The 19651-nt window shown below is 44.2% G+C and overlaps 1 protein-coding gene across 2 annotated transcripts in view; it reads right to left on the bottom strand.

Moving 5' to 3' along the window:
* The window catches only part of prdm4 (PR domain containing 4), a 29745-nt gene extending 11321 nt beyond the window's left edge, over nt 1-18424 (bottom strand). The window contains exons 1-9 of one of the 2 annotated variants that reach the window (XM_078220016.1): nt 18373-18424; nt 17297-17363; nt 16555-16685; nt 13538-13723; nt 10281-11078; nt 8586-8735; nt 7827-7945; nt 5320-5405; nt 112-239 (exon numbers count right to left, since the gene is read on the bottom strand). In XM_078220016.1, the coding sequence (XP_078076142.1) occupies nt 112-239; nt 5320-5405; nt 7827-7945; nt 8586-8735; nt 10281-11078; nt 13538-13723; nt 16555-16684 (1597 nt within the window). In that variant the 5' untranslated portion in view covers nt 16685; nt 17297-17363; nt 18373-18424. Of the gene's footprint in view, nt 1-111; nt 240-5319; nt 5406-7826; nt 7946-8585; nt 8736-10280; nt 11079-13537; nt 13724-16554; nt 16686-17296; nt 17364-18327 lie in introns of both variants that reach the window. The other variant, XM_078220017.1, reaches the window with a different exon arrangement.
* Between the last annotated feature and the right edge of the window lie 1227 nt (nt 18425-19651).

Raw genomic sequence — 19651 nt, 5'->3', positions numbered from 1 at the left:
TATTAAACAGCTGCACAAATGCTCGGGGTTTGGCTATTGCTTCTTGAACTATCCAGAGTAATTAAGTAAATCTAAAACAAATGAATGGTAAGACTGACCCAGTCCACTTACCAAGTTGCCTTGCGTAATCCCTGGTGTAATAAAACAGTAACTCATGGTCAGGAGGGACCTCCCGGGATGTACAGAAATAAATCTTCCCATTATGAGGATAGGCCACCAGGTTTTGCTCCTCCCGAGTCCTACAGGAAATAACAGACTAAACAGACTAAAAATGTTTCATTTTTAAAATCCCTCTAATTCACCATGCCAAGATCTTTTGCTTTCATGGCACTGGCAGAATAAGGAGGCATTATATTTTTGTCTGTTTTGAGTAGCACATCAGCGGGAGGCTCAGAGATGTGACACTGAAAGAAACCTAGAGTTGGAAGGAAGTTGAGCCCAACCTCCTCAAACAGGCTTCCAATTAATTAATGCTTTGAAACTGAACCTTATGCACCGTTCTTGTGGAATATGCATCTGCCTTCCCCATGCAAGTAACTGTTTATCTTGGTCAAATTTGGCTTTCTTACTTATAGCTGGATATACATGCATTGGAAACAATTCAGAAAAAACTCAGGCTAATTCCTGGGATGAAGGGATTGTGCCATGAGGAAAGATTCAGCAGGTTGGGCCTATACTCATGGGAGTTTAGAAGAATGAAAGGTCATCATATTGAAACATATAAGATTTTGAGGTGGACTGACAGGATGTTTCCTCTCATGGGACATTAAAACTAGAGGAGACAGTTTCAAAATAAGGCTCTCCGATAGAAGATAGAGATGCAGAGGGATTTATTCTCTCAGAGGGTCATTAGTCTTGGAATTCTCTTCCTGAGAGAGTAATGGAGGCTGGGCCATTGAATAAATTCACGACTGAATTTTACAGATTTTTTTATCTACGGGGGGGGGGGGGGGGGGCAAACATTATGCCCCCTGCAGGCAGGAAAATGCAGTTATGCCCATAATCAGATCAAGCATCATCTTATCAAATGGTGGAGCAGGCTTGATTAGCCAAGTGGCTGACCCCTGCTCCTATTTCTTATGATGTAAGGATCTAATGAGGTCATCTTGGAATGAAAGGGAAATTTTATTACAAACAATTACTAGTGACCCTGGGCATGTCTGGAAACCTGGACCTCTGCATTTTCCTTTCCTAGATTTCGTCAGGAATCCAGTAATAAGTTACATGGTTAAAAGTATTGATGTCAAAAGTTATTACAAGACCAGGCTTGTTATGCAAACTCAATTATTCAAGTAATGGATTGAGGACTTGTGTAAATTACAAATTATTGTCAAATTATTTTGGGGGAGTGTTAAGTGGCAATCTGATTCTCTGCATGCACGTACAACCACACAGTAATTGGGCATGAGACACATAGAGGGAAAACAGGCTACAGACAAGCAACATTCCATTTAAGATTGGCACTAAAGGATACAGTAAGAAGTTTAACAACACCACGTTAAAGTCCAACAGGTTTATTTGGTAGCAAAAGCCACACAAGCTTTCGGAGCCTGAAGCCCCTTCTTCAGGTGAGTGGGAATTCTGTTCACAAACAGGGCATATAAAGACACAAACTCAATTTACATGAATAGTGGTTGGAATGCGAATACTTACAACTAATCAAGTCTTTAAGATACAAACAATGTGAGTGGAGAGAGTATCAAGACAGGCTAAAGAGATGTGGATTAGCTGTAAGTATTCGCATTCCAACCATTATTCATGTAAATTGAGTCTGTGTCTTTATATGCCCTGTTTGTGAACAGAATTCCCACTCACCTGAAGAAGGGGCTTAAGGCTCTGAAAGCTTGTGTGGCTTTTGCTACCAAATAAACCTGTTGGACTTTAACCTGGTGTTGTTAAACTTCTTACTGTGTTTACCCCAGTCGAACGCCAGCATCTCCACATCATGACTGAAGGATACTAACATAGAGAAATACAATAGCTAATTTGCACATTGCAAGGTCTCATAAGCAACAGTGAAGTAATCAACCAGGGCAGAATTCTCCCACGTTGAGGCAAAATATGGTAGCGGGTAGCGCCAACCAAAATGGCAGGATCCCAAGCCAAATTTTGCATTTGGAACCTGATTAATTCTGCACAGGGGAGTTCCTCTCCGAACTCCTGGTGGGCCAGCAGCTGATTTGTCCACCCACCACCTAAGCCAACTGAACCTTATGCACCGTTCTTGTGGAATATGCATCTGCCTTCCCCATGCAGAATATATGGAGCTATATTTAAATACCAGTCCAGCACATCATCTCACTTTCTCCAGCCCACTTGTCTTCACCAGATCGTGCAGGATGTCAGTAACCCAGAGGGAAAAGGATAGCAGCCTCAAAAAGAAGTCCATTCCTTGATTTAATCATCACCCCCCTGAGCCTATCGCCTGCCCATACCCTACTGGGACCTCCAACCACCACACCTGGAGTCTTCATGTGTCCCCTTCCAGTAAACAATATGGTATCCCTTTGACCCCCCTCTCCCCCTTCTTCATCCGGTAAACCCCCCCAGGCCGGTCAAACTTTGGACCTTTGTTGGGGTGGCTGTGCAAGTCCCACAACATAATGCTGTCCAGATAAGTACTGGTGTGTGGCACCAGGGACAAGGAGACCCCCCCTGTACACCCCTATCCCAGGCACTGTACTGATCTGATTCTGACACAGGAGGATCTATGGGTCCAGCAGCATGGTGCTGTCCATGAAGACCAGCTCGACATGGAGATGGAGGAAGGATCTGGTCTACCCCAACAGGGTGGTGAATGGTGCATTAGCAGCAATGCAGCACAATGACAGAAAGTTGTTACACTCTCCCCAAAGTCTCTGGCAAACTGAGGAACACTCTGTGCACAGCACTCATTAGCAATTGGGTTTGATGCCAATATAAATTCCCGTTGACGTAATGTAAGATTGGAATGCCTGACAGGATGCCAACGGGCAGTTGTTCAGTCAGGATTCATGAAATGCAAATGGAATTTGCGTCACCTGGCAGCGGGAAGTGCGATCCACCATAACCCGCCATTGAGAGAATTACAGCAAGATTTTATGCCAGCGGATTTCGGACTTTTTGGCTCTTGCCAGATTCACTGTGTCCTCCCAAGACCAAACCCACCACGGGCTGGTTGAGAGAATTCTGCCCTAGACGTTCTGTTTTAGTGATGTGGAGTGTGGGATAGTACACTTGGAGAATTCCCCCATCTTCTTCAAATAGTTCAGAAATCCTTTACATCCATTCAAGAGGGCACATTGGGCCTCAGTTTAAATTCTCAACCAGAATACAGCGCTTCCTTAGTATTAGCCTCACTGGCAGCCTAGATTGTGTGCTCAAGACCTGGAGTGATTCTTCCATCACTGAAGCAAGGCTTACATTGAATACAAATAAAAAGAACCAAATGTAAAATTCACAAAGTCAATGCTTCCAGAACAATTGTAGCATCAGGAATAAAAATGTCATCCTCAAGGCCAGCTACAACCAACAAGTGTTTGTATGAAGTGACTGCACCACATGAAAGAAGGAAAATGAATGGGAGAAGGAAACAAATGATAGTGAAAAATTATTTAAAACTTTCTGCAAGAGGTATGTAACAATGCAAACATTATGGAGAATTATGCACAGTGACAAAGGGCATGTGCTCTGGGAATGCAATATTTTTGCACCTCACATCAGTGTCAAACATTCACAGCTCAGGTACACCTGAAGCCTCCTCTGCCCTTGCCCCATCAAATACTCCCAGCCCAATAAAGCATCAGCGAAATGCAAGGGTTACTCTGCAGTGCACAATTCTGCACACTCGGGGCGAGTACAGGGTGGGAAGAATTCCATTACATTAACCACAGCCCCTAAAGAGCACTCCCTTCACACCAATACAATCCTATTTCCGTTATCTTACATAAATTATCCACCAGAGATGGAGCTGAAACTGCCCCAAACATGCTTCACTTTCCTTTATAAGGAAGAGGAAGCATTTATCCCATCAGCCTGATTTTCAATATGATCCAGAGGTAAAATGCCAGATAAATGACCATGCGACTCAAGCTCCAATTTTACTCAACAGCTCTTTCATCATTCAGAGAATCTAACCTAAAGACAGTTGGCTCCCTGCCACTGGTAAAATGCCAGTTGAACTACAGGCGTGGCACTTGCTGCTTGTGGGGAAAAGGGGTTGGGGAAACAAAAAATTCAGTCCTTAGAGCTTTTTGTACATAATGGGCTACAAATTGCTGCAATGGTAGATTTAGCACTGAGCAACATTAATTATCAGGAGTATACTGTACACTTGCTCCTACATCAACTGAATCTGTTCCATTAAATGCTGCTGACCCTTTTGAAAAACCATCCGATGATCCCAAAGCTTTTCAGCACCTAATCACTGCTTCCTATTTTACCATATTCTCTTTCAAGTTTGGTGATGCCATACCCCACTATTGGCATTGGCACTTATCCAAAGCATTCAGTGACAGGATATTAAAGAATATTGTGTCAGCCATGGCTCAGTTGATAGCACTCTCACCTCTGAGTCACAAGGCCCTGGGTTCAAAACCATTCCAAGGTTGGGCACAAACATCAAGGATGTCACTCCAGTGCATTACCGAGGGAGTGCTGCACCATTGGGGAGGCCATTTTTTGGACAAGACGTTAAACCGAGGCCTCACTTGCCTGTTTGGGTGGATGTAAAAAAAGATCCCCACAGACTGCTTCAAAAAAGAGCCCGGAGTTATCTCTAGTACCCTAGCCAATATTTATTCATCAATTAACATGATTAAAAGCAGATTATCACATTGCTTTCTTGTGTTCGTGCACCCAGGTGTCAAGTTGGAGAACGTTTGCCCAGAACATCCAGAGACACTATTTTTAAAAAAATGCAACATGTTTTTATACCAGATTTGCATGGCTTTGGGTTGAGAATCGTACACTGGGATGAGTAGGAATTGTCAAATTCATGGGCTCTACGTAAGCATGTTGTAGCCTTTCAATCAGTATTTTACCATTTGTGTGATCCGTATTGCTCGCTTCCCCACATTCCATACATCTAGTGGAAACTGTTATGTATTTAAATGGGTGGACGGTTGCGTTAAGACCTGATCACATGATTTGTTGGTGATGTCATTAGGGTGTTGCCACAGACTCCTGTTTTACTTTCAGTTTTGGTACTCAGTGCAGTGCAGAGAGCAGCTCTTCAATAAATCTGTTGTTGTTAGTTGTTTCTACGTGTGCAAACCACGTTTCTTTTTGTGCAAAAACCCAAACCCTTACATAGTTAGGACATTACAGAAATTGACTCACCTAGCTCTGTGTACAAACATCATCCAGTTACAGATGTTCTCATCTGCTGTTACTATTAGGAACTCCAAAACATAATTGTGAAATATCTAGATTAAAAAACAAAGAAAATTACACCATTGGATAGAATGCTTAGGGGCTGCAAGAAGACATAGATAGACTAGCAGAATGGGCAGACAAGTGACGGGCAGAATTTAATACAGAGAAATTGGGTGATAAATTTTGGCAGAAGAGATAAGGTGGTCTTCATAAATAGATGTACTGAGTACAAAAGCAGGGAAGTTAGATTGAACCAGTATAAAGCTCAGGTTAGGCCACAACTGAAATATTAAGGATAATCGTGGAGGTGTTGTTGCCATCCTTACTGATTGCAGTCTTCAGATTAGGAAGTCTAGGATCCAGTCACAGACAGAGGAGCCGAGCCCTAGGCCACAGAGTTTGGAGATAAGTTTTGTAGGAATAATGGTGTTGAAGGCTGAGCTGTAGTCAATAAATAGGAGTCTGACCTAAATGTCTTTGTTATTCAGGTGTTCCAGGGTTGAGTATAGGGCCAGGGTGATGGCAAATGCTGTAAACCTGTTGTGGCAATAGGCAAACTGTAGTGGATCCTGGCAATCTGGGAGGCCAAAATTAATCTGTGCCACGAATAACTTTTCAAAGCACTTCATAATGATGGACACCAGACAATAGACATTAAGGCACCTGCCTGGCTTTTTGTTGGGACCGGGATGATGGTCATCTTCTTGAAGGAAGTAAGGACCTCAGGTCAGTGTAAGGAGAGGTTAAAGATGTCTGTGAATACCCCCACCAGCTGGACCATGAGTGCTCGTCCAGGTACCCTATCCAGGCCAGTCGCTTTCCATGGGTTGGCTTTCGAGAAGGCCGATCTGACATTGCGATGGTGACCTTGGATACCGGTTCGATTGAGGCTTCTGAGGCGGAAGGCGTGCTCTCGCTGACGTCTTGCTCAAAACAGGCCTAGAATGTGTTGAGCTCACTGGGGAGGGGTACATTGGTGCTGGCGATCTACATGCCTTCATCTTGTAGCCTGTTATATTTTGCAGACTTTGCCCTAGTCGGTGAGAGTCCATGTGGCTAGCCTTGAACTCTAGCTTGGTCCGGTACTGTCTCTGCATCTTAGGTGGTTCTCCATAGATCGTATCTGGATTTCTTGTATAGGTCAGTGTCGCCTGACTTGAAAGCCTCAGACCTGGACTTCAGCAAGCAATGGCTATCCCTGTTCAGCCATGGTTTCTGGTTGGGAAACTGGATTTGCTTCTTTGGCACACAGTCTCGTATGCACTTACTAATGAAGCCTGTTACTGTAGTGGCGTACTCATTCAGGTTGGTCACTGAGTTTTTAAATATTGACCAGTCTATTGACTCAAAGCAGTCCCATAGGAGATCATCCGATTCCTCAGACCAACATTGCATGACTTTGACTTTCTTTATCTGATTCTCCCTATTCAGTTTTTGCTTGTAAGCTGGGAGCAGGAGCACAGCCTTGTGGTCTGATTTAACAAAGTGCCCTTGTCTCTGTACCATAACTTGAAGTAGTGCTTTGGGTTAACCTTTCCTATTCCGTTTATTATCTTAAGCACCTCCATACGGCCCATTCTCATTTCCTTTCAAAGAGGAAGGGTCAAAATTGTTCAAATCTTTCCACACATGTCTGTCCTCTGGGATAGGCTTTGTGGCCCTTTTGTTTCCACATACCTCCATTCATGAAATGAATGCAGTGCTTACACAGTTGGTCTGACAGGAACACAATGCAGCTTCAAGATAACTTTTGCAGATTTACATTCTGCTAATCTGACAACAGATTTAGCATTCTGTTTGCTTTGTTAATCACTGCTCTGCAATGAGTCGGCATATCAATGATGGGTCAACTAGCACGCCTGATCTCTCTGACCCTCTTTCCTAGCTAATTCACCAAGTATGTAAGATATAGCATATGCCTTGTTTATATGAGTATTGAAGTCACATGCCAGCTACAGTATCTATTATTTATTTTTCTAAAGTTTAAAGTTATTCATTAGTGTCACAGGTAGGTTTACATTAACATTGCAATTAAGTTACTGTGAAAATCCCCTAGTTGCCACACTCCGGCGCCTGTTCGGGTACACTGAGGGAGAATTTAGCATGGCCAATGTATCTAACCAGCATGTCTTTCAGACTGTGGGAGGAAACTGGAGCACCCGGAGGAAACCCACACGAGGAGAATGTGCAGACTCCGCACAGACAGTGACCCAAGCCGAGAATTAAACCTGGGTCCCAGGCGCTGTGAGGCACAGTGTTAACTACTCTGCCGCCCAATGTTTACTATTCATAAAGTCAATTGGTTACACCTGCATTCCCAATTAGCTATTTATTGGCAGAGGCTAACATATCAGACAATACTGTGTCAGTGACCCTCCACTTTTCTGTCTTTTAGTATTACTGTATTAAGATACTATCACAAAACATTAAGTACAAGGTTTGGTTTTACAGTATATTTCTGTCACACTAACCTTCCAGATATTAGTGTTGCTTTTGTTTGACCAATCGGCGACTTCCAACAAGTTAATCTCTTCTCCAATCAGAGGTCCAAAACAGGTGCGTACAGGAATTGTTTCTTGACTCCATACACCTGTCAGACATCAGAGCCAGTGAAGCTGGGGCAGTCTCAGTAAACAGACGCACTCAGTGCTCTGAGGCAATCCGAGTGACCAAACATTATTAATGGTGCCACTAGATTTGTCTGCTGCTGCTGGGGCGAGGTGCAGGTTGGCTGGGTGAGAGGAATGCAGAGCTCGGAGGAGGCACCAAGATGGTTAATGGGCGCAGGGGAAAGCACAGATTACCCGAGTATGGGGCAGGGTGGAGGTAAGGAGCAGTTGGATTTGGGTGATTTGGATGGAAGCGCAAACCAGCTGGAATTGGAAGAGACGTTTGGAGTCTGAAAAGAGGATAAGTAGATTTGGGGCAAGTCGAATGTGGCTAAAGAAAATACATTTTAAAATTATGCTTTATGGAGGATGTCTATAAATCTCCATTAAAATTAAAATATACTCCCTAAAATAAGCAGATGGACAAAAACATTACAAAGACTATAACCATAAAAAAAAGGTCATCTGCTACAGTTTAGTTTGTTCCATAGCAGCCAATGCAATTAATTTTCAATCTCGGCTATTCCAGAAATTCCAGAAGGTTCTCAAAAGAATCCTTAAGGTGACAACTTCCTTTTATAAATAGGCAGAACATATAATGAGATGAAACTTCCTGCATACCAACATCTTCTCCCGTGACGGACTGCCTGAGGCTTAGCTGTCTCGGGATCGACAGTCTGGCTCGGCTGCTGACCGGTGTGTCTGGAATGAAAGTTACAGCTCCGTGCTCAGGACAGTCAGCAGGATAAGCCCGGTCACACAGAGTACACCCTGAAGAACAGGGAAAAACAAAACTTCAATATCAACAGTGGTATATTTTTATCAGTGACAGTTAAAGCTGCTTTTATGTTAGTCCTCAGCTGCCAGCTCCCAGGTCTTGTACAGCTGGTAGCCATCAAAGATAAATGGACCAGACATTTTTTTTTTAAGGCCACAAAGATCAACTTATTAAACAAAGTTTTTCTGGCTGCCTCGGGTCATTAAATAGGCTGCTCCCTGATGGTGGTCAAAATGTCACCCGACCTGCACTTCAGCAGGATGGCAAACTCCACAACATGGTCAATTTACAGAATTTACAAAATTTTCCAGGAGGAAAAACTAGAACCAGAGGACACAACCTCAGGCTAAAGAGACAATACTTTAAAACAGAAATGAGGAGGAATTTCTTCAGCCAGAGAGTGGTGAATCTGTGGAACTCTTTGCCGCAGAAGGTTGTGGAGACCAAGTCATTGAGTGTCTTTAAGACAAAGATAGATAGATTCTTGATTAATAAGGGGATCAGGGGTTATGGGGAAAAGGCAGGAGAATGGGGATGAGAAAAATATCAGCATGAATGAATGGCAGAGCAGACTCGATGGGCTAAGTGGCCTAATTCTGCTCCTATGCCTTATGGTCTAAAGCCTGCAGGAGAATGTTGTACTTAGCGCAGTCTACTAAGACCCAGATTGTAATGTAAAAGCAGTTTAAGTATTATTTGAAAATATTTGCTGCTATTGATGAAACATATCCAAATTTAAAGCAGGATTGTCATAGTCGTGGTACCCATGTCCCCGTTGTATGAGTTACTAGTCTGGGACACTTATTGAGAACTAGCTATATAAACTGACAGATATCAGATTTCCTGAAGTTGAAACAAAACAAACCATTAAAGGATCAACCCCACCAATGTAACTACTAGATTAAAAGATATCAAACAGAAATGCAATGTGCAATTTCAGTCACCATTTATATTACAATGAAAATATGACGACTGGTGCAGTGGGTTCAACAATATCCCTGTTGCCTGTGTGAGTGACGTTGGAATCCAGCAGAGAATAATAAGGTGAGAATATCCACTCCTTAAGGGTAAATGTTTGGACAATTTCAACCTGACAATACATCCTTCATAATTCAACGCAAATTAGCATGACGATTGAGAGGCCAAGAAGACGGCTTTTGTTTAAATTCAAAAAAGACAAGTTGACTCTGATTAATTGAAGCTAAAAGATTAAATGTTATACAAGGGAATACTCTTCTGGGTCAGGAATTAAAAGGTACCGTGTTTGGACATGCATCTATATCCATGGTGTCCCTCACCTTGGAGATACTGGATGTGAACACCATCTGTAAAAAGGAAAATAGTGTTCCATTCCCAATATTAACAAAATTGACACCACCAGAGGATGCTGACATTAGAAAATGGCTGACACAAGCTGCTTTAGTACATCAGCCAGGCTGCTGTAGTTTAAAAATGAGAGGTATTCTTGTGTCCAGGATTCAAAAGTGAATACAGATTTTATTCTTCAAATACTAATGTTAACAAAAATTGCTACTTACAGATCGTAAAGGAATCTGTGAGATTCTCTTTGTTAGAGCTGGAGTCCTCCATCTGCAGAGATCCTGATACAAATGAAAGGTTTTCTGAGGACCCATCCACCCGATTGGTACCCATGGAAACCTCTGTTGTAATGGTTGAAACGGAGACAGTGTCCAGTCCCACGCTGGACCCATGAAGCGAGACTGGCTCAAGTGAAGGCAATGAGTGCGAGGAAGAAAGTGCCACTCCTACTGGGTTCGAGTTCATTGCAGCAGCATGGATGGAGTCACTCAGAGTATTCTCTGGCAGGTTGCTTACTCGACCAGTCATTGGTTCTGGTTCCATGACAACTGGCAACTCTATTGCATTGGCATGAATTGGAATCACTGTGTTCTGCCCTACTACTGCCTCTGCCTCCAAATTATTTCCCACCGAGTCCACAGTTATTGTTTCGTGGTTTCTGGAGCCAGAGGGCAATGCTTGTGGCTCACCTGTGACGCCATTCAAGGTCAAATCTTCACCCATCCCTTCCGTAGAGATGGGACTATTTACTCGAGAAACCGTTTCCATGGAGATGTTAGCATCCAATGGGACCTCCTGGTTGTTGCTCTGATGCAGACTTTGGGAGTCGTGGGTGCCTACTTGTCTCGAGTCTATGGAGACGATGCTGGACTCCAAGCCCACTGCACCACTCGGTTCATAATGGTCAAGGGTCGGCTGGTTGCCAGATACCGGCAGTGCAGGGCTGCCGTCCACGCTGATAGCACTGGAATGGATGTACTGGGGAGGTGGTCTGTCAGCCAAGTAAGACAAAATACCTGCAGGAAATAACAAATGTAAATCAAGAAAGATTACCTTTACTTCACATCAAATCATGACTCTTCCTTATCGATGTGCGGTACAAGAAGGAATAAAAAGAGTGGAATGGGGAGAAAGAACTGCATTTCCTGGGCAGAAACAGAATTTTTCACCTGGGGATGTGAATATGCAAAGTGGAAAAGGATTTGAATTTTTTGTTGTTCACCTGCCCGAAAGTTATGCAAGTGTTTTGAAGAATACTTAAAAAATCAAATATATCTGTTGGAAATAACATTACGCATAATAAAAAAAAGACCAGTGACCCAACTTGTTATAGATTTCATGGTGTTCAAAGATATAACAGACTGTTTCTGGACAGCGTGTTCTCAGTCTCAGCGCTACCATCATAAAGGTGTGAACTGTGGAGTCCAGGCCTCCCCTACAGGATTGGAGATCCTGCCAGACTGCTGTCACAGCCCTCACAGTGACCAATAATGAGGCACAGGAACAAATAGTCTGTTTATCTTTCCATTGGAGGAATTGTGTTTTGCTTAGAGGTTAGGAATTGAAAACAAAGTGGTAACTATCATTGACAGTAATAAAAAGGGCTGTAGCTACTGAAAAGTTTACTCAGAACACATTTGATTCCATAAACAACATGGTGAGAAGGAAAAACTAGTCCAAAGTATTGGAATTACAGGTGAAAATGAACGGCAGGTCAGCAATTCAGTCACCCATCTGAAAGGGAAAAGAGTTGGAATGTACTCTCTAAAAGTGTCAAACAACAGCAGTGCAGAGGGGGCAGCACGGACACAAGACGGGAATATGGAGGCAGCACGGACACAAGACGGGAATATGGAGGCAGCACGGACACAAGACGGGAATATGGAGGCAGCACGGACACAAGACGGGAATATGGAGGCAGCACGGACATAGGACGGGAACGTGGAGGCAGCACAGACACAGGATGGGAACTTGGAGGCAGAATGGACACATGACGGGAACATGAAGGAAGCATCACAGACACATGAAGGGAATGTGAAGACAGCAATAAAGAGAGATGGAAGGCTAACAGAGGACAGCACAGTGTCACAGTGGTTAGCACTGCTGCATCACAGCGCCAGGGACTTGGATTCGATTCCCGGCTTGGGTCACTGCTTTTGTAGAGTCTGCATATTCTCCCCGTGTCTGCGTGGGTTTCCTCCAGGTGCTCCGGTTTCCTCCCACAGTCCGAAAGACGCGCAGGTTAGGTGCATTGGCCATGCTAAATTCTCCCACAGTGTACCCACTGTGGCGACTAGGTGATTTTCACATTAACTTCATTGCAGTGTTAATGTAAGCCTACTTGTGACTAATAAATAAACTTTTTAAAAAAACTTTTGAAATAACAGAGACTGTCATTCAAGGGATTGAGACAGACAGCGGAGAGGCACCGAGAAGAAACAGACATGGGGTACATGGGGGAGCAGCACTGATAGACTGGGAAGCATGTGTGCCTGGCAGTTGTTGGAATACACAATATTCTCCCATCCTGACCCACAACTTTTCTGGCGGGTCGGGGTGGGAGATGCGCGTCGCCGGGAGTACTTCATTCCAGCGAGGTTTAGAGTAGCTCCCCACATTCGGGGAACCAGCGGGAGACCCCGCCAGAATTAAGAGGGGGCAATTGGGGCCCCCCAGAGGGTCAGGCAGCAGAGGGATCGTGCCCCCTCGGCATGGGCACCCTGGCAGTGCCAGCCTGTGCCCCCAGCACTGCTCATGGCCAGGGGCACCTTGGCACTTCCCACCGGACATCGGGCAGTGCCAAGGGGGTGGGACCTATTGTGGGGGGGGGGGGGGGGGGGGGCGCTAGAGGTGGGGGTCCAGCTGCCACTCTGCATGGGGATCGGTCTGGGATGGAGGGAGGGCAGCGATTGGGGTGGGCTGGGGGGTGGGGGGGTGGAGGGGGATCTGACGGAGTGAGGGGGGGATCGTTACTGCTGTGGGGGATGGGCTGGACATCTGGGTGCTCTCGGACAGTTGGGAGAGGGGTTGGGGAGGGGCGGTCAGGACTGGCCCGGGAATTGTTGTGGGAGCCGCGATTGGACTATTGGGGAAAAGTGGGGGGGAGGGGGCTGGAGGGGCAGCACTGCGGGGATCCCGGGCTGGCCAGCGATTGAGCTGGCCAACAAACGGGGGAACTGACAGATCGGGACCACTGCGCATGCGCAGAGTTCCAGAGCTTTCAGATTCTGGCGTGAATAGGCACCCCGCCCCCCCACCCCCCTGCGTTTTTAATGAGATTCCCAATTGGGACCTCTGCATTGCACAAAGTGGGGAGATTCGAGTGTGAAGCTAAACTGACAAAACAGTCGTGATCTAGAACAGTTTTCCCGCCAACTCAGCACTTCTCTGAGAATCACCCCCTATATTTCTGACATGATGTTTAGAAGAAAGCAAACACTACATTGTTTCCCTTCTGCTGCTGATCGTTACTTACCTGGCAGAATGTGCCGAAAGTAGCTGTTCTCCAAGTGTGAATATGGAGGAGGCGGTAAGGTATAATTTCGCTCTGGAATGCTGCACATTACTCCACGTTCTCCAATGCTCATTGGAAGCATTAATGAGAGGGCTGACGGGAGGGAGCCTAAGGAAGGACTAAGATTCGGTATTGCCACTGGCATTCCTGCAGTTTAAACACCAAGAAATGAATTAAAATAAGCACAAAAATAATCAATGCTTTCCAAACTTTCTGCGCAGCATGTTTTGCTTGAATAAGCACAGACTAATTGCTAACCCTTCCAATAACATCACAAAACGCTATACTTGTGAATAGCAAATGCACAGTCTGTGATAGTACACTATCATCAAGGCTGCCAATTTATGGTTTTGGTGGGAAGGAGGGTGAAATCAAAGAATTAGATCCTTAAATGCCAGTAAGACTGCCAAACCCTATGTTACAAAAATAAAAATGAATTTGGCATGTTCAGTTATTGCATATCAGTGACCCTGATTACGATTTCACACAATACAGGTATGGTATTTACAGCAGTGAGGCATTGGATTAATCTTTCAGCATTTACCTGGCACTAAAATTACTTAGCAGACAAAACATCCTGGTTACGATGCATCAAAACTCCATAAATTGTGGAACCTGAGGAAATCAAATTATCTACAGACATCTGGGGTAATTTTCTGCGTTTCTTCAAATGTAGTTTGTTATTCACTTCCCACTTTCTCCTTACTCCTTTAATACTTTAAGTGTCTCACCTTGATCCACTCTTTTTGCCTCTCATTTAAACTCCTCATTCTTTCTTGTCCACCAAGTGCCATGCACATTTCTCACCGAGATCGCTTCACTGCTTTCTTCCCTAGAGCCTCTGTGCCGAGTGAGTGACTTCTCAATCTTGTTAATTCAATCTCCATCTCAATTCATCAGCTATCAGCCTCTTGAGTATCCCACCCTAAGCCCTAACTGTGGAATTCCTCCCCTTAACCTCTCCATCTTTCTTTAAGGCATTCTTTCAAACCTACCTCTTTGACCATCTGATTTAATATCTCTTTATGTGGTTCAGTGTCAAATTTTGCCTTGAAATGTTTATTATGTTAAAGGTGTTACATAAATGCAAAAAGTTGTTAGTTTGCACGCCTATTGGTCTCTGGGCTAAATTGACTAGTCATGATGTGGATTTGCTACCAAATAAACCTGTTGGACTTTAACCTGGTGTTGTTAAAACTCTTACTAAATTGACTAAGCAGTTCTCAGGTCCCACATATCGTGAAAGCCCCTCCCACAACACCAATGCTATACAAAATTCCTATACAGCATGAAGTAACCACAAACCCTGTCCTTGGATCATGGTCTTTTTGAAGTGACTCTCCATGGCCATTTTGCAACTCAAGCTTTATCAGTGCTTGCAACTCTTAGAGCTTCCCAACAAGTTGCTGAAATGGAGCCAAGGGAGTAACATCCTAATCTATGAACTCCACTTTGGCGCAGCTAGGACCTGTTGCCAAAACTTTTGTTGAAAAATGTGTTTCCAAGGCACATGATTGACATTTGGCCCATTCCCTTTTTTTAGATAGGTTGTTGGTCTTTCAATTTGTGACAAAGATGCACATTCCACGAGGAAGAATGATGGGGCCACCTTGCGAGTTAATTTCAAATTGAACAAATATCTGTCTCCATTTATATAGTTCTTTGGGCCCACTAAAGCCGAGTTTCAGAGACAATCACTTAGTAAAATTTGCACTCCAACTCTAAGGAATACTGAGGCACTGTGTATTCAGATCTAGCGAGAAAGAAGCATCCTGAGGCATCACGAAACATCAGTTGAGACTTCAATAAAAGCCAAATGCAAATAAAATTAACGAGAGTGCCTATGGCGCAACGATTTTACAGGCAAAACGGTTATAAACTGGAGAATAGGTTTCAGACCATCAAACAGGGGTGGCCCTAAGCAGCTCTTTGACACAGAATGCAGCTCATTCCTTGTCCTGTCAAACCCGTTAAATCACATAATAGCAGGAAGTAAACAGCCAGGTGCAGCCTCAGCAGCCAACAGCTTCATAGAAGGAGCGAACCGCAGAGTAGGCCGCGGTACTGGGAGGAGAGGGGGAGGAGTTTTTTTTATAAGATCAACAATTCGTTCCAGCATCCTAGCAAGAATTTCATAGTTTCCCGTTGGCCTTAAGTAGAATCGTATGACCCTCAGTCATGTTAGCAGCTCCCTAACCCATCCTCTTGCTGCTAGCCCTTCAACTTACAGCCCGGAAAGTTGAGGAAATAGTTCAATACAGTACAGGAAAGCAAGAATCTACTGTGTTGGAACACAGGTTCTCTGATTCGAATTTGTTGTTCTGTAGGTGGTTACAACATTTTATCAAGTAAAATGCTTTTAAAAATATCTCCTGACTGATTTTCCACATTGGAAGAGCAAGATTACCAGAGTCAGTTGATCAGTGAGTACATGCTAACTCTGAAGTGTGTCAATGAAGCAGATTTTCTTCTGCCATGATCTGAATTGTGTGTGAAGGAAGCCTGGAAGATATGAGAGGGAAAAGCCGAAGCTTTCCTCACATAAGTGTGTGCAATAGTAATAAAAATGGTATCTGTAAAGTTTGTCTGTGTCTTGCAGCTCTAGAATATCTGGAGATTATTGTATGTGGGCTTAAGGTTTGGCCACGTCTGCTATGGAATGATATAAGCTCAAAAAGGCAAACAAACCTTCAGTGAAAATAATATTAATATTCTAGAATGCTGTTGATCCAGTCTGGAGCTGGCGTGTACAGCAAGGAGTTATTATGTATTCGATGAGGCAAATACAATGAGAAAAATAAATGAGAAAACACACACTTGCAAGAAGTAATAATCCAAAGGAAATAAAAAGTGTAACTGGCACTCGAGTTTGGTGGGTGATTGATCAGTAAGGAACATGCAGTCCGCTGGCTGATCAGTGACAGGGAATATCAGTTATTGCACACTGAACTCTTCCAGTTTATATCAGCTTTTCATACCTGGAGCTGGGAGAGGGTTGTGAGTGGGTGAACCCATGCCTAAGTGACTTCCTGTAACAGGTAAGCTGCTGCTAACAGATGAAACACTCAGCTGATCCATCCCCACAGAGCTCAGGTTGATGTCATTCATGCTGCAAAATACACAACGTTTGTGTTATTAATTGTCGATGTGGCCTGAGATTAACCGCCAGTGTAGCAATCTCAAACACAGTTCATTTCAACAAAAATTTCAAAGTACATACAATGTAACAAAAGACATTTCACCACATTAAAGAAAATACATTAATTCAATATCTCCAATGGCATTCACTGACGAGTGCAACTCCATATGATGGCCACCTCCACCCCACAAATCCAGCAGAGAACTGGATTTAAAATCCTACATTCATTTACCGAGTCAGAGATCTGATTATGTAAGCTCTGGAGAAATCACCCTGTCCTGTAATGATCCTGACTCTGTGCCTCTGAACAGCACTAATTTACTTCATTCTGGGGTTAGAGACCTGAGGCCAAATGAGTTGATGGCACTAGCTCTATGGCCTAACTCCAAGGCTTTTCAAAATAAAAGTGCCACCCTTCCAACCATTGTCATTTTACACTCTTCCTTATTTACTCACTCCTCACCGAACAACCAATAGAAATACCAAATAAAGAAAAACATCCAGGTACTGCACTGTAGAGAAGAGAAATTGGTTTCCTCAAACAGTAATCACACATTTCTAAGACAAAAGCAAGAATTTACCTTAAGGTGTCTCCTGGTTTATCCTATCCCAGAAGGTTTTCTCTCCTGAAATATCCATCTATTCCCACTGTGGAAGGCAAAGGAAAATCAGGAGAAAGACAAGATATGGACCTCCATACAAATATACCCCCGATAGCCCAGTTACAATACAAATCCATTTGGTACGTATCTGCCTACACTAGCCCATATATGATCCCACACAATACTGATACCAGTCCAGCACAGACCTACACGTCTCCAGAACCAGCACATATTAATCCTACTAAGGTCATACACCAGCACAGACTTTCTCAGAATATGCCACAATTACCCAACAAGCTTACACCAACAAAACCCATTGAATACCCAACAGGAACCCAGAACAAATGCACAAACAACCCATAAGGATACAACTACCAAATCCAATCTATTAATATTTACCATAGGCTCTCAGTCTGTGGAGCAGAAAGAATTTTGAGCAGCTGCATGTCCTGCTCAGAAAAAGGTCAATTCCACCCTGGCCAATTAGTCTTATCAGACGTGGGTTCATGTCTGCATGAAGCTGGTGCAAGCACAGGCTGGGCACAGAGCAAATGCAGATAGAGGCCAGGCACCCAGTGGGTGCTGGCACAGGCTGGCACAGGCTGGCACCCTGCAGGATGCAGGAACAGGCCAGGCACCCTGCGGGATGCAGGAACAGGCTGGGCACCCTGCGGGATGCAGGAACAGGCTGGGCACCCAGCAGGTGCTGGAACAGGCCAGGTACCCAGTGGGTGCTGCAGCAAGCTGGGCACATCAGTACAGTGAAGTTAACACAGAGTAGGTGTGTGTGGCAGCCCCAGGCTGGCTCAGGCTCAGTCTCTCAGTGTGGGTGTCAGGGTAGCTGCCTCTTTAACCGGGTTCATAATGCCTCAGGCCGGCTCTGCAGTGATGCTCGCTGTGAGCGGCCCCTCTCAGCCTGGCCTGGCTGGCTGCCCTGTGCCAGGCTGCCCTGTGTTAGCTTCTCTGTGCTGATGTGCCAGGTTCGAGCTCCTCACTCTCTCTCCACTCACTTTGCTCCTTTTTTGTTGTCTTTCCCCCGATTGTTTGTCACTGACCTGACACTCTGCGCAGCCGCACATCCACGCCTTCTCCACACAGCCGTGCTGCGCCTGCGCCGACCCACTGCCTCCCCCTGCTGCCCATCCCCAGAAGTGACTCCATTCCCCATCCCCGGGTCAATGGACACTGATTGACCAGGCTGAGAAAGTATCAGGAATGCTGAAGTTACTGGGGAAGCAAAGAAAGAGCTTGCGTTGTTTAGTCATATTCTCAGGACTTGCAAAGCGCTTTGCATCCAATGAATTATCTTTGCAGTGTGGCGAATGTTGCACAGGCAAGTAAGTGTTCACTAAGATACCACAAGTAAGGATGAAGCCAAGCTGGGGCTTTTAAAGTTCAAATCTGCAAAAGAAAGGAAGGACGTTTTTTCAGTTTTAGCCTTGGAATTAATGAACTGTAAGAAGAAACTGTGTGATTCCAACACGTAGAATTGTTTGCCATGAAAGAAGAAACAACTGTTTTGGAGCCAACATCAGCAATGGAAGTGAGGTCCATTTGAAATTGGAGGCAGCTACTTTCTTACTTCCAACTTTGTAAACAGTAAAAGACAGAGAAATGCAGTGAATTTCCCAGTAACCATCATTTCTTCACTGCCCTGCCTATGTAATAATCTCCTCAGAGTATGAATATCAAACAAAAAAGTTTTTGACATCAATAAAAACTTGTCCCGCACAAACTAAATGTGGAAGCACGGACTCCCACATCTCCTTCCTCAGTTGCCTCTTCTAAAGCAGCCAACAGTATCTCAGTTGTCTTCTGCTGCTGAGTTAATTCCTGTTTCTCACCCTGTAGCTCACTGATCCCATTCAATCTTCTCCTACATGAGATCAGAATAGCTGTTACTTTCAGTCACAGATTTGTTTATTCACTTACTGGAGAGCTCCAATGACTTATAATATGGAGTTCCCACAGAGAAAATGAACCATCAAAAAGCTTACACGTGGCAGGATTCTCCAAGGATATTGTTTAATTGCTCCAGGTGAAGGAGTCTGTACATTTCGATCAGATGTATATTGTCTTAAATTTGTACTGCATGTTTAGGATTAATATTAATCTGTCATGTTTTCAATATTGAGGGACAGCAGTCTGCGGCTATCACACTTCTTTATATTGTGAGGCCATTAAAATTGTTCCTACACCCAAGGGGATAGACATGGGGGTTAGGGAGCTCATGCAAAAGCCCTGATATTTTGCAGGGAGATGGGAGGAAGTGGGCGAGCAGAGTAAACACAGTAAGAAGTTTAACAACACCAGGTTAAAGTCCAACAGGTTTAT

Source organism: Mustelus asterias, chromosome 9 (assembly GCF_964213995.1).
Source record: "Mustelus asterias chromosome 9, sMusAst1.hap1.1, whole genome shotgun sequence".
Lineage (NCBI taxonomy): Eukaryota > Metazoa > Chordata > Chondrichthyes > Carcharhiniformes > Triakidae > Mustelus > Mustelus asterias.
This window is presented reverse-complemented; position numbering and strand designations above follow the sequence as displayed.